This window comes from Puma concolor, chromosome A2 (assembly GCF_028749965.1).
Source record: "Puma concolor isolate L17-30 chromosome A2, mPumCon1.1.hap2, whole genome shotgun sequence".
Classification (NCBI taxonomy): Eukaryota; Metazoa; Chordata; class Mammalia; order Carnivora; family Felidae; genus Puma; species Puma concolor.
Window position 1 is genome coordinate 169,381,797 of NC_141668.1, and position 27,414 is coordinate 169,409,210.

Genomic DNA, 27,414 nt, shown 5'->3' on the forward strand with positions numbered 1-27,414 from the left:
GAAGGGTCCTGGACTGCAGCCCCCACATCTGGGTTGGGGTTCCCAAACACGGGCACTTTCGGGCCCCGGGAAGAGGCCCTCCCTTCTGTTGCCCAGTTGGGCTCAGGCCAGCAGGACCCAGACTGGGGGGGTGGCAGAGGGGACTGAGGGGCCGCAGCCTGGGAGAGCAGTGGGGGGGGGGGGGGGATACAGGGTGCCGGCTCCAGGGGTCACGTGGCTGCACACGTGGCGTTCGAACCCAGGCCTCCACCTCAGCTGAGTGAGGGTGGGGCCGGCGGGGGCTGGGGGCAGCCACCCGCCCCACAAGGGCCTGGTCACCCGTGCTCCCAAGTCCACTGGGAGAGGCTTGTTTTTCATCGGAAGTATTCACACACATCTCCCCCTGTAAAGCCAGAGGCTTTAGCACATCCCAACAACTATGGAATCGTCACCTCTAAGCTCCAGAACATTCCATGACCCCCAGAAGTGCCATTCCCCATTAGCAGTCACGGTCACACCTTCCCCCCCCGTGTTCCACTTCCTGTCCCCGGGCGGGCCTGTTCTGGACGTTTCACACACGCGGGCCCACACCCCGCGTGGCCTCTGGCTTCCGGGTCCCTCCCTGAGCGTCGTGTGTCCGGGGTCCGTCCGCGGGGCGGCGGGGGTGGGCGCCTCGCTCCTGTTCAAGGTCCGATCACGTTCCCGCCCGAGGACGCGTCTCCATCTGCCGGCCCGTCGGCGGACGCTGGGTGGTTCCCACCTTTGGGCGCCCGTCAGTCACGCTGCCCTGCAGGTGCGTGTCGGGAGTTCCCACGCGAGCCGGCTCCCTGTACCTTCGGGTGGGTCGCGAGGACGGGGCTGGCCGGCTGGTGGTCGCTCCGTGTTGCGCCTGGGGAGGGCCCGCTGTCCCGTCTTCCGGAGCGGCCGCCCCACTCTCCACGCCCACGAGCCTCCGGTCCCCCCAGCCTCGCCTGCACTTGCTACTGAGCCGGGGACGCCAGCCCTCCCCGCGGCGCAGGGGCGGTGGCTCCGGGCTGCGTCTCCCGGTGGCCGGTGAGGAGGCTCAGCATCTTTCCACGAGCCTACTGGCCATTTGTGTACTTTCTTGGCCACGCAGGGGAGCAGGGACAGTGCTGGGGTTTGGTGGCTCTGGTTCAGCTCCTCACCCGACGTAGCAGGAAGACGCCGGGCCCAGCGGCCAAAGCGAAACCTTCCTCACTGGACCGAAGGCCGCGCTTCTTGGATCCTGAACACCGCGCGGGGCAGAAGGGAACGGTCAAGGGCGGGGGTGGGGGTGGGGTTGTCTTGGTCCTTCGACGCCCTCGCCCCCAGCCAACGCCCCAGCACACAGAGAAGACGCCCCGGTGGCTTCACCTTGACCTTTTTTATTTGTGTTTTTTAAAAACAATTAAATTAGAATACAAATATTAGAAAACGGTGGCCCTCAGCGGCCCGTGCAGACGGAGGGGCCGCACTGCACAGCCGAGTTTATACAGTAAAACTGAATTTGCCCTCGGCCAGATTGATGTCCCTTTCTTCTTTAGACCTGAAATGATATTGCTTCCTGACTACAAGAGTTCTGTTTATACAAAGGAAATTATTCTGGGGCAGGGGGTGGGCAGCAAGGAAGAAAAGAAGCGAGACAGAACGGGGCGGAGGCGGTGGGAGAACCAAGCGTGGCCTCCAGGGGACGAGGACGCTGGGTGGCGGGGCCGGGCGCCCAGCTGCCGGCTCCCCGCGATGGCCGATGGCCGGACCCCACCCCCCCACCCCGAGGCCGGGCGTCCCCGGGGCGGGGGGGGGGGGGTGCTGGGTGAGCAGCTGAAGGGAGGCCCATCGGCCTGGCCCTGTTGGAAGACGAGAGTGAGGCTCCCAGGGGAGGGGGTGCCGGGCGGGCCTCTACCCGTCGGAAAACCCAAGAGCAAGAAAAGGGGGGAGGAGCCACCCCAAGTGGAGAAGGTGGGGCGGGGGGGGGGTGTCCCTGCTGCCCCTGGGGGAGTGGCCGCCCGCCCCGCCCCGCCCCCGCCGAGGAGGGGCCTGGTGGCGGCCTCTGCGGACGTCTGCGCTGCTCCGTAGGGAAGTTAACCTGAATTGGAGTTACCGAGGTAGCTGGCTAGAGAGCGGAGACCCCCCCACGCCACGCGCCGCCGCACCCTGGGGCCCCCGCCTTCCACAGGGGGTCCTGGCCACATGCTGGGTCTTCAAAATACCAAGTTATTGCACTTTCAAAAAATACAACACATCTGTGGCTAAACCCTCCCCGGCCCCCCCCCACGCGCCCCCCACCCCGGCCCCTGCTCCCCCCGCCCCCCTCCCTGCCCCAACCCACTCCATGGCTTCTTGGCTAAAACGCTCCCTGCTCGGCGGTGCGCTCCAGGGTCTCTGGGCGAGAGAACGTGTTTGCAGAGAAAAAAAAGCAAAGGAACAGACGAATGTCAAAGTGGCGGCCACTGCCAGGGGGAGGGGCGCGTGCCCGTCAGTGTCCCCCGCTGCCCCCCTCCCACCCCATGCGCCCCGTCCCCCTGCACCAGCTGGAATGGTCACTGGAAGAGGCGAGGCGGGGCGTCCCGGGGCCGCCTTGGGCTCCGGGGCTCGGGCTCCAGCCGGGGAAGCAGCCGTGTGGGTGGCTTGCCTCGTTTTTAAAAGTTTGATTTTTTTTTTTGTTTCCTTTTTCTTTTTTTTTTTTTTTTTTGTACTTTTTTTGTCATTTTACTTTTTTTTAATCCTCCGATAGGAGAGTCCAGAGGTACAGGTGCCAGGAGCCAGGGAAAGGGGTGGAAAAACAAAATGAACGGTAAAAAGAAAAAAAAAAAAAAATCACTCCTCCCTCTGCACCCCGAGGCCCGCCTGCGCCCCATCCGCGTGGGTGAGCACCAGGAAAGTCGAGTGTCCGGCCAGCGGTGGCGGTGAGCAGTCAGCAGGCCGACACCAGGCCCTTCTGGAAGGGACAGCGGCGCTTGGGCCGGGGACCCTCCTCGTCCTCATCCTCGTCCTCGTCCTCGTCCTCCTCCTCCTCCGACGAGGACGAGCTATCCAGCGTGAGGTCCACCACGTCGGCTCCCGGCTTCCCATTCTCCACGCCGCCCGCCGCGCCGCCCCCGCCCGCGGCGCCCCCGCCCGCGGCGCCTCCTGCACCGCCACCGTTGAGGTTAGGGGTGGACGGGAGCCCGTTGGCGTCCGAGGTGCCTGAGGGCGACAGGGTGGGAGACGGAGGCGGTGAGGGGCGGGGGGGGGGCCCCGGGGCGCAGCAGCGCCGATCGCTGGGCCCGGCGGGCAGCCCGGGCCGCGAGCCCCGCTCTCAGGGCTGGGACTCACCGAGCACCAGGATGGGGCACTGAGGGCTGCAGCTGCGCTCCTTCTCGGCGCGGATCGGGCACCACGAGCCGTCCTCCAGGTACTCGATCTCGTCGGCATCCTCACACTCGCTCAGGATCTTGGACAGGAGCCTGGAGGGGCCGGGGGCTGACTCCTGGGCCGGGGAGAGTCTCCCCGCCGCCCCCAGGCCTGGACTCGGAGGGGGGACGCGTGCTAAGGAACCCACTTCTCTGCAGAAGTGGCTTCGGGCCAGCGGCCCAGTCTCCCCGAGCGAGGGGGCTGCGGCCACCCGCCCAGTCTCGGCAGCACACGGTGGCTGCCCACCCCGCCGCGGCCGGACGGCGCGAGCCTGGGGGTCTGGCCCCCAACCCGAGCCGCCGCCCCCCGCCCCACCTTTCCAGAGAAGGAGACGGGCTCGGACGGAAGGTCTGTGCTGCTCACGACCCCCCTGAGAGGCTCTGGGGCAGAAGCGGGGCCACGGCACCCCCGCACGGGCAACAGCACCGACGCGGCACCTACGGCGAGCCAGGCCCGGGGAGGGGCGGGGAGCTCCCCGAAGCCAACGTGGCCAGAAAGCAGCAAGCCTGGGTTCCAATTCCTGACCACAGGGCCTCAGTCTCCCCACCGACAGGATGAGGCCTACACAGCACCCACCGTCTCCAGCCACCGAGGGCCCACGCCAGGCCGGGTCTGGGACAGGGATATACTCGCTGCAGTGGCAACAGGCCGTCACGGCCCCCAGCGTGAGCTCAGTGTCACGGCTGCACCCGCCTCAGGGGACCCAACGACCGCAGCCGCTGTCACACAAGAGGAAGGCCCTTCCCTGCTCCAGATACTCCGGTCGTCACGCCCACAGACCCACCATCCCGGGGTCGCCCTGCGTCCACACAGCTCTGCCTGCCGTGTGGGTCTCCGTCTCCAACTGGAGAGCCCCCTCCACAGAGCCCCTTCCTCCTCCAGGCAGAGCGCAAGCCACAGGGCTCATCTCTGTCTGGCTTGGTTCTCCACACTCCCCACGCCCAGCTGGGAGTTCTCTGAAGGCAGGATCTATGACAAAGTTCTCGCGGGGACCCCGGAATCACCCAGCACACGGCCAGGGATGGGACAAAATGACGAGTCCTCGAGGAAAGGCATGAATCAAGGACCCTGCCTCCAGGAAGCCTCCCTGGCTGTGCCCAGGCCCCGCGGGATGCTGGGACTGTGGTCTGTGTGAGGCACAGCCGCACCCGAGCCCCAGACCCATCTGCCCCTGGAGCGGTCGGAGCTGCCGCCACTCGAGCCTGGGTGACCCGCTCTAGGCCTGTGGGGGTGGGGGGAGAGGCAGGCACGGGGCCGCACAGCTGCCAGGCCAGGAACAGAGCAGCCATTCAGGCCCGGCCCTTGTGCCCGGCCCCAGGGGCCTCCTCTCTCCACCCTGAGGCTAGACAGCGTGGGGGCACTGGGGCGCGCCAGCTCAGCCCTCCGGAGGGGGCCCGGGCTCAGAGCCGGCCGGACCTGGGTCTGAGTCCCGGCCTGGCCACCTGTGAGCGGGGGGCGCCCAGAGTAGGTGACTCTCCCCTCTGAGCCTCAGTTTCCTCATCTGCAAGGCGCGGATGATGAGGCTCACCTCCTGGCTCGGTCGGGAGAGACGGCCTGACGAGAGCCTGAGTGCGGTGACCAGGTGGAGAGAAGCACTCGAGCTGGGGACACGCTCAAGCCACGCCCCTATGGGCAGGAAGCCACTCCCCGGCCCACGGGGCACACGCTTGCCCCGCGAGGTTCATCGGCCCTCACAGACCTCCCGGTGCAGCAGCGAGGCCACAGACCCACTCCTGCCTGACCCCGGCCTCTCTCTCCCCCTGCCCCGCCCCCAGCCCTGGGGACAGATGGGTGTGGCTGGCGCCTGGCAGGAGCTGGTCAGTCAGGTGCTGGGCTCGGTTTCTGGAAACCTAAGACCTGAGCAAAGTTTCCCCTTTGGGGAGAATGGCCTTTTTCCCCTTGTCCCCCTGTGGCTTGGGGAGGGCCTGCCACTCGGGAGGTGGGGACAGCCTGGCTGCACACTGGCGCCACCTGGGAAGAAGGGCACAGGAGAGCCAGGAGCAGAGCTCAGGGCGGACGCGTCCTTCCCACCTTCCCGGCAGAGGCTGTGCCGAACCCCCGTTTCGGAAACAACTCTCTGGCTCGTGTGGTGGACGTGAGGCGGGGGCTTCCTGGGGTGCCTGCTTGGTGTGGGGCAGATGCACTCCAGATCCGGAGGTCACGAGCAGACCTCCAGGGCCCAGATAGCCTCAGCCGCATTGCCACCAGGTGCGCGGCACGGGCCCCAACAGGTCCCGCCGGGGCACCCGCCTCGCTCGTGGCCAGGCCTTCCGAGGCTGCCAAAGGGCTCCGCGGAGCCGACCACAGAGGCCCCCTCCTCGTGAGGCTCTGCGGCTCATCGCGGGGGGGCCGGGGGGGAGAGGGCCCCTCTCCCCCCCACCGCGCCCCGCCCCCCCCCCCCCCCCCACGGCGACTCACCCGTCGATGATGAGCTGGTCGTAGGGGGCCGGCTTGTCGCACACGGGGCACATCCAGGTGGGCTTCTTCTCGTTCATCTGGAGGTAGAAGACGGCGTCGAAGCACTGTAGGTGGGCGCAGGTCTCCGCCCGGCAGGGCACAGACAGCCGCATCTTCACCAGCTGCGGGGAGGGGGCCGGCGGGGTGAGCAGGCCGCGCGGCCCGGCGCTGCCCCACCCCGCGGCGGGCGAGGGGACAGGACGCGCGCACCCCGACTCACCGGGCAGATGAGGGAGACCCGCACGCCCGTGGTGGCGATCTCGCTGTCAGGGTCCAGGCGCAGCTTCTCTTTGACTGCGGGGGAGGGGTGGCCGTTGTCAGCAGAGGGGACAGAGGCGTCTGCGGGGCTGGAGCCGAGGGGCGGGGCCCTCCCGCACCGGCCAATGCTGCCGGCTCCACACGCCACCCCCGCGTCAGGCACCCCCACTTCCACCCTCCCAGGACGAAGAGGTGCGTTGCGGCCGTAGCGCCCAGGGCCGCGGAGGTCACCCGGAAAGCACCCCGGGCAGCGGCCGGCCATGCTGGATAAGCCGGCGCCCCGACCCCGCGGCGGGTTTTTACGGCCCACAGGCTTCTTCGGGAAGAAACGTGGCGGCAACCGACAGCTGCCAACGGGGCGGGTCCCCCGTGACTGGGAGTCCCCACGAAGCCATCCCCGGAGGACTCGGCGAGGACTGGGGGGGGGGGGGCAGGGAGGGGGTGAGGATGGTCATGGCAGCCTGCGCACGCGCCGGGGGGGCGGGGCTAGCACCGATGCCCCCCCCCTTCCCCCCCCCCCCCAGCAAACCCCGCAGGGGCGGGGCGAGAAGTCTACGTCTCAAAAAAGGAAAAGGCGGCCAGTGCCCACCACAAGCCAACCCCCTCCTGGAAAGACTCCACGGCAACGTGCAAGGCCCCCTTCTCGACGGTGAACGCGGCACGGGAGGCACTGGAAGGACACTCAGGCGCGGCAAACCCTGGGGCGGCCCGCAGGCTCCCTCCCTCCGGAGCTTTTTGGCCAGAACCGGGAGACCGGCCAGACCGGCTGCCAGACCCCAGCCCTTGAAGACTCAGGACAGACGGCCCGGAGCCGCCCCGCCCTCCTCCACGCTGGGTGGAGGGTGCTCATCCCCACTCCACTCTCCCGAACTGTCCCGAAGGCCACGTGGGTCCCTCACACCTGGCCGTGAACTTCGCCTCAGAGGTGCATCGGGTTTGGAGCAAGGCCGCCTCCCCCCGCCCGACCCAACAGAGACAAAACTGGGCGCAGCAAGGAGGCCACAGGTGAGACCAAGTACAGGACTTCCCGTGCAACCAGACAGCGGCCCAGAGGCCCAGCCTGGCGCTGGCTTCAGAGAGGAAGCCTGACCATGGGCTCTGAGCCGGCCGAGTCAGCCCCACCCACACCGGCCCCTGCGCACCGGGGAACAGCAGGGTTCCCCCCCCCCCACCCGTCGCCCACGAGGTCAGCCAGACGTCCAGGCCCCCGCCCACGCCCCCGCCCCGTGGGCTGCCGCCTACATGAATGCCGCCCAGTCCCTTGCCGATGCCTGCCCCCCGCCTGCATGGCCGGAATGCTGCTGGGGGCCTGCCTCCTGTGCTCAAGCTGGCCATTGTCCCCACAGGGAGACAGGCAGGTAGGGGGGCGGTTTCGAAGAAAGGGCTCTTTCAGGGAAGTGGGAGGCGGCGGGGTGGGGCGCACGGGCCAAGGCCCTGCCGCTCGGCACCTCAGTGTCCCCAACGGTCAAACGGGGACGTCGCCAAGCCCCCCGGCCCAGGGCCATCGTGGGCATCTGGTCGGAAGCTGTGGCAACCAGAGAGGGCCACTGACTTGCCTGAGGCTACACAGCCGCCAAGCAGATGGAAGTTCCTGCTGTGGGCTGGGCAGCCCCTGAGCGCAGGGACACAGGAGGAGAGACGGGACCTGCTGTCTGCCCGTCTGGGGAGCGGTTCGCTTTCAGTGCTCCCTGTGTCCCGTCCCCCCTCCCTGAACACGACCAGTCTTGCTGTCTGAGGTCAGACTGTGTCACTGCCCGGCGCCCACAACCGCCAACTGGGTCTGCTCCTGCTCTCCGTGTCCCTGGCCCCCACCCAGCAGTCAGAGGCATCCGCCTGGAACCCCCGTCTCCAGGGACGTGCCGGGCTCGGGGCTGTGGGAACGGCCCCCAGGTGCTCACCCTGCCAGGATGCCGGCGGGCTTCACCCCGAGCTCTCGCAGCCCCGGGCTCGCCGGGCTGGAGAGCACACCTCCCTCATCCCTGCCTCATGCGCGACTGGCTCCGCTCCTCCTCCCACGCTCCCCGGGGTGATGCGTGGATGCTGGGGCGCGCCCCTGCCACGAGCTCACCCAGCGCCTTGCACAGCTCTGGGTGCTTCACCCCGATGGTTTTCAACCTCTGCAGCAGCTCCGAAGAGGTCAGCTGTCGCACCAAGTACAAGGCCACGGAGTAGCTCTGGGGATACAGGTGGGGGAGGGGCCGTCAGGGCCGGCCAGGGCCCCCCTGGGGGGAGCGGGGGGGGGGTGGCGGCGGGCAGGCGGGCAGCGCCCGAACCCTACTCACCTTGCCGTAGTTCCCCCAGGTGACGGTGATGCGGTTGGTGGCCGAGGAAAGGTACATGAGGTGGGTGAGGTTGATGGGGCGACACGGCCTCTTGGGCTCCACTCCAGGCTTATTCGAGGGGTAGTAGCCCTGGAAGCAGCCATGGGGGCTCACACCGCGGAAGATGCCCCTTCCGCACCCTCAGCCCCGCCCCCGAGGGCAGGCCCAGGGCTGCCGGGGCGCCCCGCTCACCGGGACGGAGCAGTAGCTGTGGTTGACCTTCACGGCGATGTTGGGTGGGTACTGGTCCTCCTGGGGGCCGCTGGTGTCCGAGTAGCAAATTCTGCAACGGCAGCGGAGCCCATCAGGCCGTGAAAGGGGGCTCTGGATGGAGGGGTGGCCCTGAGAGGGGTGGGAGGGTGGACGTGGGGCCGGGGCGGAGGCCACAGGGGCCACGTCTGCCCGGCAGGTGGATCGCCGTTCTGCACGGTACGGGGGCGGGGGCGGGGGGGGGGTGTCTCGGGGCCCAAGAGCTGGTCTGAGCGAGGCTAGCTGGGGACATGTCCACAGGCAGAGGCAAGGACACACAGCAGGAAGAGAGGAGGAGGAGCAGCCCCCCCCCCCCCCCCCGCCCCGTGAGCGGGGAGCCCGAGAGACATCGTCGGGAGGGAGAGGGGCCCGGTGGGATGCACCTGCGGTGGGCGTGGCGGGGGCCGCGGCCCACCCAGCTTACCTGAGGACCACCTGCACGGCCTTGATCCCGGGCTGCAGCTCTCTGTGCGCCGAGGGGGTCAGAGGGGAGGAGAGGGGTCAGCGAGTCAGGAGGGCACTGAGCACACCACACGGGCTAACCTGCCACCTCCCCTGGTGACGAAGTCCGTGGGTGCTGACTGAAGCCTCCTCTCCTGACTACTCACTGCTGCCTGGGACAAAGGACCCCCCTCTCTGGACAATTCGGGGGCTGTCCACGTGGATATTAAATGGGTTGGTGGGTACGGGCCCGGCACGGGCCACGTGGCCAACAAGTGGCTGCTCCAGCGGTGACTTCTGTCTCAGCTGCAGACGGAAAGGCCTCAGATAGCAGAGACCGGGGACGGCCTTCGTCCCTCATCTGTCCTCGCTCAGGGGCCCCTGCATGACCCCGGGCAGTGTCTGGGGGGACGTGTGTGTTCATCACAACTAGGGAGGCTCCCGCCATCAAGTGGGACGGGAGCCGGGGATGCTGCTGAGGCCCCCCCCGCCCCCCACCCAGGGCACATGGCACCCCTCTCCCGAGCCAGCGGCGCTGAGGGCAGCCGTGCTGGAGGGGACACTGGCCCCGTCCGGGGCCGCGGGTCAAAGGCAGGGAGGGCACGCAGACTAAGCACGCTGTCCAGGACGGGGGGCGGGGGCCACTGCACACACGGTGGGGGTGGGACGGGGCGTCGGGCCTCCGTGGGGTCTGCCGAAGGCCCCCCCCGCCCGGCAAGGCCAGCTCGCCCCAGACCACGCCAGCCCACCGCCCGCCGAGGAGGTCAGCAGGGGTGCGGGGCACAGCACACCTGGAGTTCCGGATCAGCTCCACTTGCCTTGGCGTCAGCGCAAAGATGCACGGGCTCTCCTGAAGCTTCTCATTATTCTGTGGGACTGAAAACAAACGGAGGGTCAGGGGGACGTCCGGTCCCCGACGAGGGAGCCAACCGTACCCACGTCCACGGGGAGCGGGGAGCGAGAGGCTGAGCCCCACCTGGGAAGCCAGGCACGTGGGGTGGAAGCAGGGCCACCAGGGACGAGGTACGGGGGGAGCCCAGCCCTTCCTGGTGCCACCCCGCAGCCTATGATTCAGGGAACGCCTCCCCCCACCTCCCCATTACGGGCCCCTTGAGAAGGAGCAGCCTTCTTAGCCCTCCAGGTTCAGGCGTCACTGAGAAGCGCTGGGCTCAGGGAGAGGAGCCTGCCGGGCTGACAGGATGCCGTGGGGCAGACTGCGTGCCCTTGAGCCAGCCGCTTCACCTGGAGCCTGCCTTCTCTGGGTCTGTACCACGCCAGCAACAACTGTGTCCCCACCCCGCACGGCTGTTCTGGACACCCGGCAAGTGCGTGCCTGTCTGCGCGGCACTCGGCTTAGGCCCTGCAAGGCACTGCTGGAGGGGACAGGGACAAGCTGGGGACAGGTTCTGCCTTGGGCATTCACGGCCGGCAGAGGAGGCAGGGAAGCGAAACCACCCTGAGCCTCTAAGTGCACAAGAGTCACGGAGCAGCCCAGCTCACAGCAGGGACCCCACACACGGAGGCACACGAGTCATTACAAAGTGCCTGCTGGGTGCACAAGTGGGGGAATGTCTGCCAGGGGATGGAGACCAGGGTGGTGACTAGCTGGCTCTGCACTCTCAATTACATCTGCATCGAGAACCCCAGGGGTGATCAGAAAGTGCTCTGAACTGAAAGAGAATATACAGCGCTCCAAAACTTGGGAGGAGCAGCTAACACAGTCGTTAGAGGCAAACTTATAGCTTTAAATGCTTCTATTAAAAGACAGAAAAAGGTTTCAAATAAGTTACTTGCACTTCCTCTACGAGAACCTAGAAAAAGAACAGAAAATTAAAGCCAAAGTCACCAGATGGAAAGAAATTAAAGATAAAAATAGCAAGGGAGAAAATCATTCAAGCGAGAGTTCTTTGATAAACTAGCTAGAACGAACAGAAGATCACAAGAACCCAGGCTGTCAGAACGAAAGACAGACAACAGTACAGATCCCACAGCCTTCTAGTTTAACACGGGAATGAAGTGGACGACTTTACGCCAATAAATCTGATAACTTAGATGAAATAGACACATTCTTCCAAAGACGCAAATTACCAAACTGGCGCCAAAACACGCAGGAAGTTTGAAAAGCCCTTTATCAGTTAGGGAAGCTGAACTCATCATTGAAAAGTCTTCCACACACGAAAACCAGATCCAACTGGGGAGTTCCCTCAAGTATTTAAGAAGCGATATAGGGGCGCCTGGGGGGCTCAGTCGGTCAAGCGTCTGGCTCTTGGTTTCAGCTCGGGTCATGAACTCACAATCTGTGGTTTGGAGCCTTGAGTCGGGGTTTGCCCAGTGCAGAGCCTGCTTGGGATTCTCTCTCTCTCTCTGCCCCTCCCTCCCTCCCTCAGTCTCTGTCTCATAATACGTAAATAAGAACCTTAGAAAAAAATAAAAAGAAATGATACAGATTCCATACAAATTTTCAAAAAGTAAAGAGGACGCTTCACTCACTCTACAATCCCGGCACGAGCCCGATACCAAACCTGACAAAAAGGCATCAAGGAAGGAACAGTGAGGGAGCGCCTGGGGGGCTCAGTCGGTCCAGCACCGGATTCTTGATTTCGGCACACATCATCACCCTGAGATTGAGCCCCACATCGCACGCTCTGGGCTGTTGGTGCTCAGCCTGCCCTGCTTGGGGTTCGCTCTCCCTCTCTGCCCCCCTCCCCCAATCCCACATGTGCACACACACTCTCTGTCTCAAAACAGATACACATTAAAAAAAAAAAAAAAAAGGAATACTGTCAATATCCCTCGCAAACACAGACGCAAAAATTCTTCAGAAAATATCGGCAAACGTGCAGGCCCTTGGGATCTGGCCCAGGTTTGAAACCTTCACACGCCCATCGGCATGGCTAAAACGCAGTGACAACTTCCGGTGCTGGGGGGGTGGGGGGGTGGGGGTACGGAGCAAGTCTCTGCTGCGGGCACAACCCCTCCTCTGGAACGGCCGGGCAGCTTCTAGCAAAGTTAAACGCACAGCTACCCAATCGCTCAGCAACCTCGTATCTGCCCCCAGATAAAAGGAAATAGGTCCCCAGGAAGACTGTACAAGAACGCTCACAGCAAACGTATTTCTAGGAGCCCTAAACTGGAAACAACCCGAGTGGCGGCCGGTGCAGAAACAGACGAACCCTAAAACCGATGCCCCGCACGGCCACGCGGGCAAATCTAACCGCCAAGGTGCTGACCCACAGCAGGCAGACGCCGAGAAGTACCTGACGCACGTGCCCTGGCCCGCGTCCAGGAACAGGCGGAACTCGCCCGCAGTGACAGGAATCGGGACGACGGGGGGTGCTTCTAGGGGTGCGGGCCGAGACGGGGGACGTCCGAAGGGGTGGGGGGCTTTACGTGGCGGAAATGTTGTGGGTCTACAGCGTTTGGGTTCCCGGGGTGAGACTCAAACTACACACTGAGGATCTGAGGACTTTGTCGTATGTAAATTACACCTCAGCTTTTAGACATTTAAAGCTTCACTGGAAAGGGGCGCCTGGCAGGCTCCATCGGTGGAGCAGGTGACTCCTGATCTCCGGGTTGTGAGTTCGAGCCCCACGCTGGGCACAGAGATTACTTTCACTCCAGGACAGGTGACGAGGGAATGCCAGGCGACCCTGAAACAGGAAAGCATCCAGAAGCTCTTCAAGCTCCGATAAGGGGTGGACCCCGAGATGCTTCTGTTGGCCGAAAGCAGCAGGTGCAGACAGGTGTCTATCACACCAGATCTGCGTCACCGGGCAGAGGGAGAGATGTGTGCAAAGGACATCTCTGGATGGGGGGCTCTGTGAGAACTGGCCACAATCACCGCCTCAGAGTGACTGGGAGAAAGAAGGAGTCAGCTTTCCTTTTTTTTCTTCTCTAAGTTTATTCATTTGGGGACGGAAGGAGCGCACAAGCAGACGAGGGGCAGAGAGAGCAGGAGGGAGAGAATCCCAAGCAGGCTCTGCTCTGTCAGCACAGAGCTCGACGCGGGGCTCGAACTCACAAACCATGAGGTCATGACTTCAGCCGAGATCAAGAGTCCGATGCTCAGCTGACCGAGCCACCCAGGCGCCCCAAGGAGTCAGCTTTCTTTTTTTTTTTTTTTAAATTTTTTTTTCAACGTTTATTTATTTTAGGGACAGAGAGAGACAGAGCATGAACGGGGGAGGGGCAGAGAGAGAGGGAGACACAGAATCCGAAACAGGCTCCAGGCTCTGAGCCGTCAGCCCAGAGCCCGACGCAGGGCTCGAACTCACGGACCGCGAGATCGTGACCTGGCTGAAGTCGGACGCCCAACCGACTGCGCCACCCAGGCGCCCCGAGTCAGCTTTCTTCCTACTGCCCGAGCCCTTCCAACACTGGTGGGCAGACTGTTCTCGTAAAGGGCTGGAACGTAAGTATTTTTGGTTTCTGTGGGCCACGTGCCCTGTGCCTCAACGTCCCCACTCTGCCTTGTACCACAGAAGCCACCAGAGATGGTAAACAGACAAACGGGCGTTGGCTACGGGTCAATAAAGCTTGGTTTTCGAGAACAGTCAACGAAGCTGGCCCCTGGGCCCGAGGTGGCCGAGCCCTGCTCCCAAACCGTCTGAATCCCAAACCACAAGAGTAGGTAACCTACTTAAAAGCAAACGCAATTGAAATATAAAAACCAGCTCGGCTCCGAAGCCAGACCACGTGGGCTCGTACCCCAGCTCTGCCCGGGTGCGCACCGCTCTCCCCGCCCGAGCCTGGGGGCTTCTCCGGGCACGGGGCCGGGCGTGTGGCCGGAGCTGGGCAAGAGGTGGCTGCTCTAACTGCCAAACCACTGCCAACCCATGCTCGCGTGTTGAGGGCCTGGCCGGTCCCCGCGGAGTCCTGCTTAGGGCCCTGGGGGAGGGCCGCCCGATTGGGGGGTGGGGGAGCACACAGGCCACCTGCAGACATGCCCAGACCTGCCCAAAGAGCCAAGGGGCAATTATTTCTTGGGGGCGGGGCTCCCCATACCTAAGACGGCTGCAAAGGCTGAGGGGAGCCGAGTACCACCCTCGACCCGGGGAGGCGAGCTGCCACCTGGGTTGGGGCACAGCATACCCGGCACGGTGGGAGGGGGCTGGGGGTCCCCCAAACCTAGACCTGTCATCCACTGAAGTGGTGGCTCCGCCCCTCCAGCAGCTCCGAGCAGAGACGCAGGCAGCATCCACAACTCGTGGCACTCCTACCCCCCCCCCCCATCAACTCCCAAGTGGCTCCGATTTCGAAACGCACCAGCGAGGTCCCTGTCCCACACAGACCCCTCACTGCCCACCCCCACCCCAGCAGGTCACCGTCTGCCACTTGGGGGATGCCATCCCCACCCCTAGTGGCCTCGATTCCACAGCAGCCGTCTCGGCCACCTCCTCCTGTTGCCGGTGTGTCAAGAACATCCTGCCTCAGGGCCTTTGCACTTGACATCCCCTCTTCCAGAACATTCCTTCCCCAGTGATTTAGATGGCCCTGATGTCTCTGAAATCTGCTCAAATGCCACCAGAATGACAGATGTCCCTGAACACCTTCATTTAAAAACTGCTATCCTCCCAAGGGCACCTGGGTGGCTCAGTCGGTTAAGCACCTGACTGTGGCTCAGATCGTGATCTCAGGGTTTGTGAGTCTGAGCCCTGCGTCAGGCTCTGTGCCGACAGCTCAGAGCCTGGAGCCTGCTTTGGATTCTGTGTCTCCTTTTTTCTGTCTCTGCCCTTCCCCCACTCACGCTCTGTCTCTCCTTCTCCCTCAGAAATAAACAAACATTATAACTGCCACCCCCCAGGGGTACCTGGGGGCTCAGTCAGTTAGGTGTCTGACTCTCGGTTTCAGCTCAGGTCATGATCTCACGGTTCGTGGGATGGAGCTCTGCATGAGGCTCTGTGCTGACAGCTTGGAACCTGCTTGGGATTCTCCCTCTTTCTCTCTGCCCTTTCCCACTCACATGTGCTCTCGCTCAAAATAAACTTTAAGAAACAAAAAACCCCAAAACACTACAACTCCCCAACAACCTCCTGCAATTCTGGTCTCCCCGTCTCCTTCCCTGCTCGATTTTTCTCCAAGACTTTTACCTCCTAAGAGTCAACATAGTCTCCCGGTGTCTTTGAACAAACCCAGAAGTACGTCTGCGGGGACACAGGCTGCCGCCAGGCGGTGGGAACCCCGCCAGGTGGAGCACAGGCTGGGATGAGGTGCCCACCCCGGGCCCCAGCGCCCCCCAGGGACTAAAGGGAGGGAACCCCTGTTCCCAGGTCGTCTGGGAGGACCGGAACCAGCCTCCGGCTCAATCCAGACACCAACAGAGAGGCCCGGCACAACATGTCCACCCCAGCTGCCAGGCTGCCGTGCAAACTGCCACCAGCAAAGAACACTCCACGACCGGGGCAGATGCTCACGATACCCGGGGCGGGGGGGGCGGAGGGGGAGGGAGGTGCTAAAACCGTAGTCAATCAGAGGGGCGCCTGGATGGCTCGGTCAGTTAAGCGACTGACTCTTGGTTTTGGCTCAGGGCACGATCTCGTGGCTCATGAGTTCGAGCCCCGGGTCGGGCTCTGTGCTGGCAGTGCAGAGCCTGCTTAGGATTCTCTCTCCCCTCCTCTCTCTCTGCCCCTCCTCTGCTCACATTCCCTCCCCCTCTCTCTCAAAATAAGTAAGTAAACTTAAAAACAAGTCAATCAGATAGGCCTGGTCTCCCTCCCGCTGGCCTATGGCCTCCTGCACCCTAGAACCTCAGAGAAGGAGAAAGGCCCACCCTCTAAGCCAATGCCCCCAGACCCACAAGGTCTCTGACTCCTGGCCCAGCCCCCCCCCCACCACCACGACGTAGCCACAGGCCCCCGAATGGAGCAGTCGAGGTCTCAGAGGTGGTGTGGCTGGTGCGAGTGGTGCTGCGGTGGTGCTGGGGGAAGAGATGGGAAGACAGGTGCCCCGGGCTGGGTGCAGAGGGCCTGGCGGGCAGCAGGGAGCAAGCAGGCACAAGCCCTGGGTCGGGGGCTCCGGGCTCACGCCCACCTCCGCCACTCACAGGGGCTCCCACACGCAGCCGGCGGGCTCGTGACTTGCTGCCCCCCGTGAAGTTACGCGGATGGAAGGGGCTCACACGCTGAAGGAGAGCTGCAGAATGCTAGCTCAAGGTCATTCTCACCGCGGCCCCCCACACTGCTTCCCAGCAACGAGCCTCTGCTCACACGGGCACCCCCTGCCTTGCTCCACACCGTCGATGCAGCGACGGAACAAACGAGGCCCAGGCGTCAAAAAACACATACAGATTAATAAGCAATGTCAGGGTCGGGGACAGGGCCACAGGGGATAAGAGGGCGGTAATGAGATGAAGGAAAGCGACTAGGAAAGAAGACGAGCTTTAGGTTAGGTGACTGGGAAGGGAAGGCCCATGTAAGGTCTGGGAAAGCGTGAGACGGCAGGAACAGCACGTGCAAAGGCCCCGGGGCAGCACCAGGCCCCGTGGTTTGGAGGAACAGTGAGGCCTGTGTGGCTGGAGCAGGGTGGGAAAGGGAGGAAGACAGAGAGAGGGAGGGAGGGAGGGAGGGCAGGGAGGGGACCAGGCGGAAAAGTCAGCGGGTCATGGGAGTGTTTTGAGCAGAGGAGGGACACGACCAGCCCACTATTTTAAGTTTCCTCTGACTGCTGGGGAAGACGCGGGTGACGTACAGGGAGAGACCAGGGGGGCGGCCAGGCAGGTGGGCCTGAAGCTGGGAGACCGGACCTGGAATGGAACCACAGAGGGGGCTCTGCGCCTCAGGGGGAACACCCACCCCAGAAAGGACCCAACGAAAGGAGACCTGGAAAAGCTCACCAGACCTTCAGCGACCCCGAAGCCCTCGGGACAGTCCGGTCGGTCCCCACCATCCCCATGGCCCGCTCATCCCGTGTTCTCTGGCCTCGCTCTCCTGTGCCACACAGCTCCCGTCCCCACACCTTCTATTCCTGAGCCCTCGCTCGCTGCCAGGCCTGTGCCCGCCACCCCGCTCCCCTGCTCCTTCCTCTTTGTCTTGCTCATGGCTACTCGGCCCTCAGGTCTGGAACTCGGCCTCCTCCAGGAAGCCTCCTGACTGCCACCTCCTCACAAATGCACAATGAGGTGCTCCTGGCACCGACTGCCCCCAGGGAAGCCTGCACTCCCCAATCACTCCTCTCAAGGCACCATTTAATCATGTCTAGTGCCACTTCCCGGCAGAACACTCCGAGCGGGGGACCCCACGCCTGCCTGGCTGCCCGGGCAATACCACCCAAAGGCTTCAGGGGCTGGGTGAGGGACGCACGTGTGCCCCGCACGACAGGGCAGGTGCCGGACCGGCAGGCCTCAACCAGCGTCGGGCCACCCAGCTGTAGGGGCACGTAGAGAGCCAGGGGAACTCGGGCACCATCGCTCCAGGGCAGCGGGGACACGGACAGCCCCACAGCCCGAGCCGCTGGCCGCAGGACGCCAGAGCCTCGCGGAGCAGCGCTGCTCAGGTCAACACATCTCCTTCCTTCTGCCCTCAAGTCTCAGGACGGCCTCTCCTCTCTCCCACACGCCCAGACGGGGGTCCGGGCCTCCCCCCGTCAGACTGGCCGCTGACACCGCGACCAGGACCGTGCTCCCTGGCACACCTCCCCCGAATTCTGCCGTGGTCGGGAATCGGGTGCCCCTCTCCTGGCTGGGATGGGGAGGACAGCCGGGCTCTTCGAGCTAAGAGGCGGCCTGGGCTCCAGAACCGTCATGGGGTTCAAGATGGGTTCTTCCCCACAGGGGTGCAGGGCACGATGACTCGGGGAGGGTCAGAGTTGAGAACACTCAACCCCGGGGCCCCTTCCTCAGGATGGTGTGTGACCTCGGGCCCGTTTCCCGACCCTTCTAGGTGCCGGCCCCACTGCAGCACATCATTTGTCTCCTGAGGTCCTTCCAGCTCCTGGGTCTGTGACTCCATTATTCTCCTCCCCTCCCCCAACCCAAACATTCCACTCCCTGTGATTTATGTCCCCTCTGCACCCGGCACGGTCTCCATCCTGGAGCTAGAGCCGGCCGGCGGCTCTTCCGGGGAAACAGACCAGAGTGTTTGGACCTCATTTTGGTCAGCAGGTCACGGTCAGGAGCGAGGGGGAGGGGGAAGCCGGCTGAGCTCGAGCCTGGTGGAGTGGCTCTGGGGCAACGCCAGGGCTGCAGACGCTGCCACAGGGAGGCGCCCAGGTTGAGGGGCGGGTGGCCAACATCGCCGGTCCTGGAACAGAGGGACCAGACCGCTTCGGGGCCAGATCTGGGCCCCACGAGGACTCTCCCGATGAACCTGGCAGCCGCCAGGGGGTCCCCGAGGATGGGAGTCCCAGGGAAGCCAGGGAAGGGGTGCACTCAGGATAGGGGCGGGGGAGTGGGTGGGAACAAGGGCAGGGCGGGGTCGGCCTCTTTGTTCTGAGCCGCCAGCAGAGTCATTCCTGGTGCAGACAGGGGAGCAGACTCTCCCGGAGATCAGGTGACTGGGGTCCCCGGGGGCTCAGGGCAAAGTGATGCATTGTGGGGCGGGGGCGGGAGTGGGCCATGCAGGAAGGAAGCCCATGGTCCAGGCAGGGGAGGGAGGCTGCCGGCCCTGGAGTTCAAAGTCATCTCTGTCCCCCACCCAGTGCCAAGCCTGACTTACTGCTTCCCGGTGAAAACCCAGCCTCTCTATCACGAAGATCATCCTCGAGTCCTTAGGAACCTGAAACGTCAACCTGACCTTCAGAGCCAGCCAGTCCCAAGGCCCACAGAGCCTGCCAGAGTCCCTGGGGGTAGGGGCAGAATGGCTTCCAACATGCACAGAGAAGCTGGGGGGAGCAGACAGGGAAGGCGTCCAGAAGCTCAGGAAAGGGCCTCGGGTCTCCGGTGCGGCCACGTCGACCCCACAACAGGTGCTGCTAGGCAACTTGCTCCCCACCCGGGGGCCGGTGACAAACACTGCCCAAGAGGCGGCAGGAGGGCAGAGCCTCAGGGTCCCGGGCCTGGACCCCCGGCAACTCCTTCCTCCACCCCCCGCAGCCTCTCCCGGAAGCACAGCCCCCTCGCCAAACCTCACGGAGCTCAAGGGCTCCGGCGAGGAAGGGGGCTGGACGCGGCGGGCTGGCTGGCACGGGCCGGCGTGGAACGCTGCGTGCAGAGAGGGGCCCCCTGGCCGAGCGAGACAGGACGCTGGGTCAGCAGGGTGGGAGGGAGCGAACCACACAGCGAGGGGCATGGCGGGTGGGGGCCCGGAGGGACCGTGGCCTCTGCCACGGCACGCAGGAACCGACGCACGGTGAGGCCCAGGGCCAGGTGTGCAGCGGGGGCGCAGTAAGGACGCGGGGGTTGAAAGGGAGAGATGGGGAATGGGCTGCAGGGATGGCAGGACCCACGGCACCGACGAGGCTGGGGGCACCTCTAGGCCCTGAAGGAGGAAAGCTGGAAGGGAACCTTCGCGAGGGCGGGGGGGCGCTCTCGGTCTCCTGCCGCGTTCCCAGGGTAGGCCCCCCCTGCCCTGAGATCGGGGCAGCACGTGAGGCCGAGACCAGGCTGACACCCGCCCCGGCCCCATCATCACAGCCGCTGGCAAGGGGCTGGGGGCTGGGGGCCTGGCGTGCGGCAGGTGCCCCATCAACACGGGGGCCAGATGAATAAGAGGGAGGAGCCACAGAGCCCTGGCATGGGTCTCCTCCAGCCCCGGCGTACCTCTCGGGGGCATGGCTAGCCACTCCCTAGCCAGCTGGCCCACGCTGACAGGCCCGAACCCATTGGCCAAGGCTGCTCCCATGGGGCGCCTACCCTCTGCAGAGGAAAGGTTGGATCCAACTTCCAGCCCCTTTGCCACCCACTGGGAGTTAGGACCTGGAAGCCAGCATCCCAGGTGGCCCCCAGCGATCCCTGCCTCTGGACGGCCCAGCCCGGTCCAGTCCCCACCCACGATGTACAGAGCTGGTCTGTGGGACGGACGCGATGCAAAGCAGAGAACACGAGGTCATGCCGCTTCGAAGCTTAGGGCGTCGAGAGGACGTGGCTTCTGGCTGATCCTACACAGATGTGCACACGAACCCTCCCTCCCCCCCACCCCCACTGGTTCCAGAGGAAGCCGGCCACCGTTACACACAGCGAGGACGCTCGAGCCGTCCACGGGCACCGTGTGGCACGAACTGGGGTCTCTAGTCCACAGCCAGCAAGAAGCCAAGTCCTGCCGGCAGCCAGGTGAGTGGGTGGACGCCAGCCCCAGTCGGGCCTTCAGATGAGACAGCCCCCAGCCAACAGCTTTACTGAGACCTCATGAGACCCTGAGTCAGGACCACCCGGCTAAGCCACTCCCGAGTTCTGATGCTCACAAACAGAGCAGATGAGCGTCCACTACTTTAAGCTACTAAAATTTGGGGTCAATTGCGAGACGGCGCTATGTGGCTAATATAAAGATTCAGAGGTAGCCCCTGCGCTTCCTGAGAGGGAGAGCCCCCCGCAACCCCATGGCCCTCGTTGGTCCCCAGAAAACGCTCCGGGGCGGTGACGGGCTGGCCGTGGCCACTGGGCCCATGCCCGGTGGGACCCCCAGGGCAGTGGCAGACTCACCCAGCTCTGTGGGCTTCAGCAACTCATCGAGCATGTTAAAGAAGGGCAGTTTCACCAGACGCACTTCTGGCTTGAGGGTCTTGGCGGGCAAGCGTCCAAGTCCGTTCAAGTACTTCCCATAGAGCACGGGGTAGTCAATGTTGGGGCCCGAGAGGGGAGTCCTGGGCACCGTGCCAGCCCGGTCGTAGGTTGAGTGCATGGTCAGGGGGTCCAGGGGCCGGTGGGGCTGGGGGACAGGCTCCGAGCTCTTCTTGGCGTAGCGTGTCTCATACAGCTCTTTGATCTTCTTGAACAGCTCAGGGCTACAGTCAAACTGGACCAGCTGGAGGGCCCGGGTGACAAGTTCGTGTTTAAGTCCACTCTTACTCCGGCCGACGAAACCCAGGAGCATCTGAAGATCGGAGACTCGGAAACTCATCACCATGTTCTGGGAAAAAGCAACCACAGACACACGTGCTCAGAAGGGACGCTGCCAGATTCAGGGGCTGTCCATGGGACAAGGGGCTTTCTGGAGCCCCCTGGGCCCTAACTAGGGGGGGACAGCAAAGTGAGACCCCATCAGGTGCTGCCTGGCCCTGCCCCCGAGCCCCCTTCACTCTGGCTGGCAGGAGCAAGGACCCAGGAGGAGGAGGCAGCTTTAGCACCAGGCCCACTAGCCCAGGCTCGGTCCCACCTCCGCGTCTTTGCTCAGGCTGCCAGCTCACCCTTCCTTGCGATGCCCCCTCCCAGCTCAGCCCTGCTCCCCTCCTCCTCCTCCTCGAACCGCCCTCAGCATTGCCAACGCAGCAAAGGCTTCTGACCGCCCCCCCCCCCCAACACGCACACACCGCTGCCTTCTATTTTAGGTTCCCGTTTCCCATCTTCAAGCCTGAAAGCATCCCCAGGGCAGGAACGGAGGATCCCGCTTTCCCCGTAAACAGCCTCAGCCACTCCCTAGCCGAGCACACCAATGGCCTCTCTGACCCTCGGTCTCTGCATCAGGATGACAGGATTCACTTCATCGGGATGTGGGGAGGACCAGAGGAGGCAACGCACACGGACAGCAGGGTAGATCAACGTCGGCCACAAACGTGCTTTCCCTTCCCTCTGGACAATGCGAGCCACAACCTAATACTGACCACCTGCCGGGAACTGAGCTGCGCGTGTGATTATATACTTAACTCTGATTCTCAAAACGACCCTGCCAGGCCAGGGTGAGCGCCACGTTAGAGCCAAGACCTAAACCTAGGCCCGGGCCCGACTCTGAAGCCAGGGGGTAATTTCCCCCTTCGGCACCGCAGGCGTCCGCACGGAGCTGAGCGCTGGCGAGCATCAAACGTCCGCCGCGTTCCGGCGGGCCTTCTCTGCCTCGACACTGCGGACGGCGGGGCTGGACTGTTCTCCGGGGCGGGGCCGCCCCGGGCACTGTGGGGTACTCCGCAGCATCCCTGGCCTCCCGCCGCTCGATGCCAGGAGCTGCCCCAGACCCCAGCGGTGACCATCGCAAACGTCCCCCAGACGCTACAAGGCATCCTCCGGGGAGGGGATCGTCCCACCGAGAACCGCGGGTCTAAGGGGAAGGCTTCGGGAATCCAGCAGCCACAGAGGCCGCTCGCTGAGCTGCGGCAAAGCGATGAAAGAGGTCTGGCAGGGTCCCTCCAACTAAGTCAAACCGAACACAAGAGCTCAGCTGATGCCAGTGTTTTCTTTGGGGCTGCCCGGCTGCGGCCTGCCCTCTGTGAGACCCCTGACGCCAAGGGGGAGTGAAGGGTGTGAGGGTCCCCCAACATGCTACATGAGCAAAGTATCCTTGAAGGATGGGCCACCCGCCCCGAGCCCCAAAGCCGGCCTGCGATGAACGCAATGGGGTGGGAAAAAGAAACTTCCAGGGGAACGGGGGAAACAGGTACACGCGATGAGGGAAGGTATGGAAAGCTGGCGAGCACAGGGCAGGACGGCACCCAAGGAAACCCATAAAGCCCTTAAATTCAACTTAAGAGTCTGACAGTCGGGGGCGGGCGGGAACCCGGCCAGGGTGTTTACATAGTGGTCTCAGTGCCAAAAGGCTCTGGGGTTTCCCATTTCCTGGCTGCTCAAGGGTGAGGCGTGGAGTCTGATGGCAGCAGGGGGACTCAGAAGCCCCGGGTTCCCAGATGACCCTGGCCCCTCTGTCAGGCCCCTCTGTGCTCTCTATCCAAGCAAGATGTGTACCCTCTCCCAGGCGTATAGCAGACAGACACCTGCTGACAGCGGAGGGGCTGTCGGGGCACAAAACCAGATACCGGCGCGCGGGGTGCCCGGCCGGCCTGCAAAATCTCAAGGGGGAGCCCTTTCCTTGCTGTAGGGCCTTCTTCCCAGCCCTGCACTATGGACGCGCAATGTCTGCCACAAGGCCACTTCCTGCTCACGAGTCTCGCAGGGGGCCGTGCCCGCCAGGCAGGTGAGTCGGCTGAAGCTCCGAGAAAGAAGCGGCCGGCCCAGAGCCTCCCTGCGTCGTCAGCGGCAGGGGCCATCCGACTCCTGAGGGCGCTTCCTTCCGCTCCCACCCAGCTGTCTGGGGGCCTGGGGACCCTCACATCCCAGCACAGCTCCTGCCTCGGGACCTAAGCACTGTGCCGGCCCTCAGCGAGCCCCGAACGCTTGTGCAAACAGAAAGACTTCACCTTCCTTAGCCTGACTTCCTACCTTGAGCAGAGAAAATAGGCTTGCAGGCAAGATGTTTCTTCTGGAAGAGGCCCAAGGCCTTGGAGGAGAGAGGCGATGTCATGTGGAAGCTGACTGCCCGCCACGGAGCTAAAGGCAGGTGGGCTCGGCGAGCCGAGTCTGATCACAAGGCATCTTCTAACCCGATCCCGCCCCTGGGAGCGCCCCGCCCCCGCCGAGGCCTGGCCCTTTCGCCAGGTTGGACATCCCGAGCTGCCGCACGAGCATCCTGGGGCACATCCCTCAAGCTGCCATATGCTCACGACTCGGATTTCTCGGCAGCTGCCACCACCACGAAGCCCGCCCTTGACACTGGGGGGGGGGAGGGGGGACAGCGTGACAGGGGCACACACGCTCAGGAAGACGCCCCGAGCACTTTGCAGATCACTTCCTGCCATGGCTTCCACCTACCCCGCCTGGCCCTCAGATCCGTGTTTGTAAACAGCACCGGGCCCCAGCGGCTTCCACAGTCTCAACTCTGGGCTTGTTTGGAGCTGCGTGGAAAAACAGCCTGGGCAGAGCTGCCCGTTCCCTCAACCTGCCTCGGGGACAGGTCCCCCGGAGCATGAGGGGGGAAAAGTTCAGGTCCTCGTCTCCGGGGGACAGGGGGCCTGTGCAAAACGCCACACACCACCTCAGGGGGTTCACTGAACAGAGGCGCCCGTTTGAGGCAACTCGAAAGAAGGGTCAACTTGATTTAATTGGGGTGGGGGGCCGCCCCGGCCACCGGAGGGTCAAGTAGAGTTCATCAGATCGGATTTCAAGGCCCTGGATGGTATAGGAGAATCTAGTCCCCACCCTGGGGGGGCGGGGGGCGGCGGGGAGCAGGGGCCCAGGGGCCCAGAATCACAGCCCCACAGGACGGCTGAATTTCAGGGCTCCGGGGGTCTTCAAGCCCACCAGCTGCCACCTTGGGCCTGCAGACTCCAGACTTCCACATCTCCAGGGCAAGTCTCAAATTTCTCCAAACGCTAGACACGGGTAGGGCGTGTAGTGCAGGCATGGAGGGGGGGGGACACTCCGGGGGTGAAGGGAGCTGCATTTCAGATCTCAGTGGGAAAGGAAGGGAGAAAGAGGAACCAGAGAAACAAAACATTCACAGGTCAGGACCCTGGGGAGGGGAGACTGGGGGCGGGGCAGGGGGCGGAGCCTCTGTCCAGCAAAGGTCCGGTGCCCCACTTCGCTGCCACCAAAGGCCTGGAGTAAAACTTCGCAAGGAGGAAGAAAACAACCCCAGTGTAGTTCGGGACAAGGTCTCTGGAGCCTTGCCGTGAGGGAGGTCCCTGGAAAAAAGGTACATCCCTAGAACAGGGATGGCATCTGTGGGACGTGGAACCTGGACCCCAAAATGGAGTAAGCACGAGGAACGCTAAAGAAAGAGGTGGGGGACTCTCCATGAATCGGTGCAAAAAATCCGGCAGCAAGGGAGAGCGAGCCTTAGAAGCCAGAGTCAGGGTGCGTAAAAGCAGGGGTCTGGGAGTTGTGTGGAGGAAGTATGATCCGAGTAGACTCACCAGGGAGTATAGGAGAAACAGCCAGTATGGGGCCTGATCTTGCTAGGGTGAAGTTTACAGACCCCAGGAGCAGAGTCCAAAGCCTCACAGATGCTGTCCCCAGGGTAAGTAAGACGGGAGAGGAAGGCAGAGCCCAGGACCCGAGAATGAGGAGAGAATTAGGAAGGCTTTGAACAGAGAACAGGGATCAGGGCTCCATCCCAGGCTGGAGAGCAAACTCAAGTGACTCCGTGCCCCACTCGGAGGGCGAGAGAGAGGGTGTCAGGAGGGGGGCGGGGCTCTGGGACCAACGCGGGAGCTGAACTAGGGGTCCAAACTCCACCCCAGGGTACAGACCCCCAAAGAACACTGTGTTTCCGGGTGCTTCGAGCCCCTGGGTCATCACCCCGGATGGTGGAATCGGTGGCAGCAGGATCAAGGGACCCTTCCGATCAAGGAGTCGCCGACCCCAGCTGGTCTGCTGGGCGGGGAGGCTGAGACCCAGATGCTAGTCCTCGGTGCCGTGGGGGGTGGAGAGGCGAAGACACCTCCCCCCACCCCAGGCCAGAGCGTAGGACCCCGGCTCAGAGCGAGGAGGGGACGAGCAGCCCAGCCCGTCATGCTGTCCGGAGGACTGTTCCTGTAGCTGGGAGGCGCGGCCCTGTCCCCGTGCTTAGGGAGACTGGACCCTAACCACTAGGGCTAGCGGGGAGGGGGGGGGGGCGACCCCGCCTCAAGCCCGGGAACCAACCCCCAGCCCGAAAGCTAGGGTAAGGTTTGGGGGGCCCCGCCCCCGGCCTCCCCGCCCCCCGCCCGCACCCGGCGCGCCAGGGCCAGGGGCGGGCGAGGGGCCGGGCAGCGAACCGCGAGCGGGCCGCGCCGTGGGGCCCCAGGCAGAAGGCGCAGACCTCCGCCCGCCGCCCGGCCCCCGCCCCCTCTCCCGCCCGCCCGGGCCGGCGCCGCCGCTCACTCACTTTGGCCTCCACCAGCTCCGCCGCCATCTTGGCCACCAGCGTCCCCCGCGCCGGGAGCCCCCAGCCGTCGCGTCACGTGACCGCCCGCCACTCGCGGGCGGGGTCGCCATGGCGGCCAATTAGCACCCGCGCGCCCTCCTTCCCCCCGGCCGGCGAGCGGTGCTTCGCAGTGCGCAGGCGCGCGCGACCGCCGCCCGGGCCTCGGGCCAATCAGGGAGGCCCGACGCCGCCACCCTCCCTTCGCTCGCGGCAGCCACGCCCACCCCTGGCGGCGTCTGGCTTCTTAAAGGGATACTAGCCCTGCACAGGTGGGGTTCAGCGCTGGGTCCTGTCTAGGGAGGGAAGGAGGGAAGGAGGGGGCGGTGGCGACAACAATGCAGCCAGGTGTCGCGGCCCCCGCGCAGGACGGCCGCCAGGTGCGAGCCCTGAGGCCCGGCGGCCTCGGGGGAGGGGATGGGCGTTCCAAGCGCCGCGACTGCCGGCGCCCGCAGTCGGGCGCCCAGCCTCGCCCCGCGGTGCGTCCTTAGCGGCGCGGCGCCCCGCGCGCCGCACATCCGGGTCCTGGCGCGGCCGGGGGCGAGGGGGCGCGGGCGCGCGGCGCCCCCCGGCTGGCCCCGGACCGGCGAAGGATCACCTCCTCCCCCGCTTCCCCGCAGCCCGCGCTGCTCCGCCCCTGCTAGCGACCTTCCCGCGGGTCCCGCCTCCCCACCCACGGTAACCTTTGGAATCTGCGCTAACTGGGGCCTCCCCTGCTCTAGAGCCCTCCTTGGCTCCCCAGCGCGCGCGGGCCGCGCAGCTCAAACTTGGTTGTGTCAAAAGCGGGAGGCGAGAGAGCAAAGATGTGTGTTTCCAGGGCGCCCGCCCGGCTGGCCCAGAAGAGCGTGAGACTCTGGATGTCGGAGTCGTGAGTTCCAGCCCCGTCTTAGGGATCAAGTGTCCTTAAAGTCTTAAAATAATAAAAATAAAAATAAATTCGAAAACGTGTGTTCCAGGGCTCATACCCTGGGTTCATGATTCTCAGGGCAGGAATGAAGAGAAATTTAAGGAAGCACCCCAAATCACTAGGTTATAAGATATGTTAATGTGATTTTTTTTTTTTTTTTTTAATAAGGATGCGAGGCGCTTGGGTGGCTCGATGGTTGAGCAACCGCAAAAGGGGTACCTGGGTGGCTCAGTTGCTAGAGAATCCGTTCTTGACTTCTGCTCAGGTCGTGATCGCACTGTCTTGAGATAGAGCCCCTGATCCCCCCTGATCCGCCTCTGTGCTGGCAGCCTGGAGCCTGCTTGGGATTCTCTCTGCCCGTCCCCTGCTCACCTGCGCACTCTCTCTCCCTCCCTCCCTCTGGAAATAAAAAAAAAATAATAAACATTAAAACGAAGAAGGAGAAGGAGAAGGCAAAAAAAAAAAAAAAAATCCATGATGACAAAAATACCAAAATTTTTAAGTCGAGGTAGCATCCACCTCAGCAAATGCATGTGACCTCACTCACTTCCCCCAGACCCGAATTTTACAGGGTTTATGTTATTTTCATCACAATTTTGAAACTTTCGAAACCGTTTTCAGATTAGCGAGAAATTGCAAAGATAGTACGGAG

The 27,414-nt window shown here is 63.8% G+C and overlaps 2 protein-coding genes across 4 annotated transcripts in view; both read right to left on the reverse strand.

Annotated features, from left to right (window-relative positions):
• Nucleotides 1–1,348: 1,348 nt before the first annotated feature.
• PIAS4 (protein inhibitor of activated STAT 4) lies at nucleotides 1,349–25,976 on the reverse strand. Of its 3 annotated transcripts, none has more exons than XM_086699490.1 (11): nucleotides 25,820–25,976; nucleotides 20,671–21,097; nucleotides 9,917–9,974; nucleotides 9,082–9,123; nucleotides 8,601–8,691; nucleotides 8,370–8,498; nucleotides 8,156–8,261; nucleotides 6,050–6,123; nucleotides 5,791–5,951; nucleotides 3,295–3,425; nucleotides 1,349–3,165 (listed from the first exon to the last, which is right to left on the reverse strand). In XM_086699490.1, the coding sequence occupies exons 1-11, from the start codon at nucleotides 25,844–25,846 to the stop codon at nucleotides 2,894–2,896; spliced, it is 1,518 nt and encodes a 505-aa protein (XP_086555616.1). In that variant the 5' UTR covers nucleotides 25,847–25,976; the 3' UTR covers nucleotides 1,349–2,893. The 3 variants fall into 3 exon arrangements, with proteins under 3 accessions (XP_086555616.1, XP_086555615.1, XP_086555617.1); XM_086699489.1 differs by having other exon boundaries at nucleotides 9,890–9,974; nucleotides 25,820–25,975; XM_086699491.1 differs by lacking the exon at nucleotides 25,820–25,976 and adding an exon at nucleotides 23,335–23,479 and having other exon boundaries at nucleotides 9,890–9,974.
• The window catches only part of ATCAY (ATCAY kinesin light chain interacting caytaxin), a 90,082-nt gene continuing 79,008 nt past the window's right edge, over nucleotides 16,341–27,414 (reverse strand). The window contains exon 12 of the mRNA XM_086699493.1: nucleotides 16,341–16,618. Within this exon, the coding sequence (XP_086555619.1) occupies nucleotides 16,385–16,618 (234 nt within the window). The 3' untranslated portion in view covers nucleotides 16,341–16,384. The remainder of the gene's footprint in view (nucleotides 16,619–27,414) is intronic.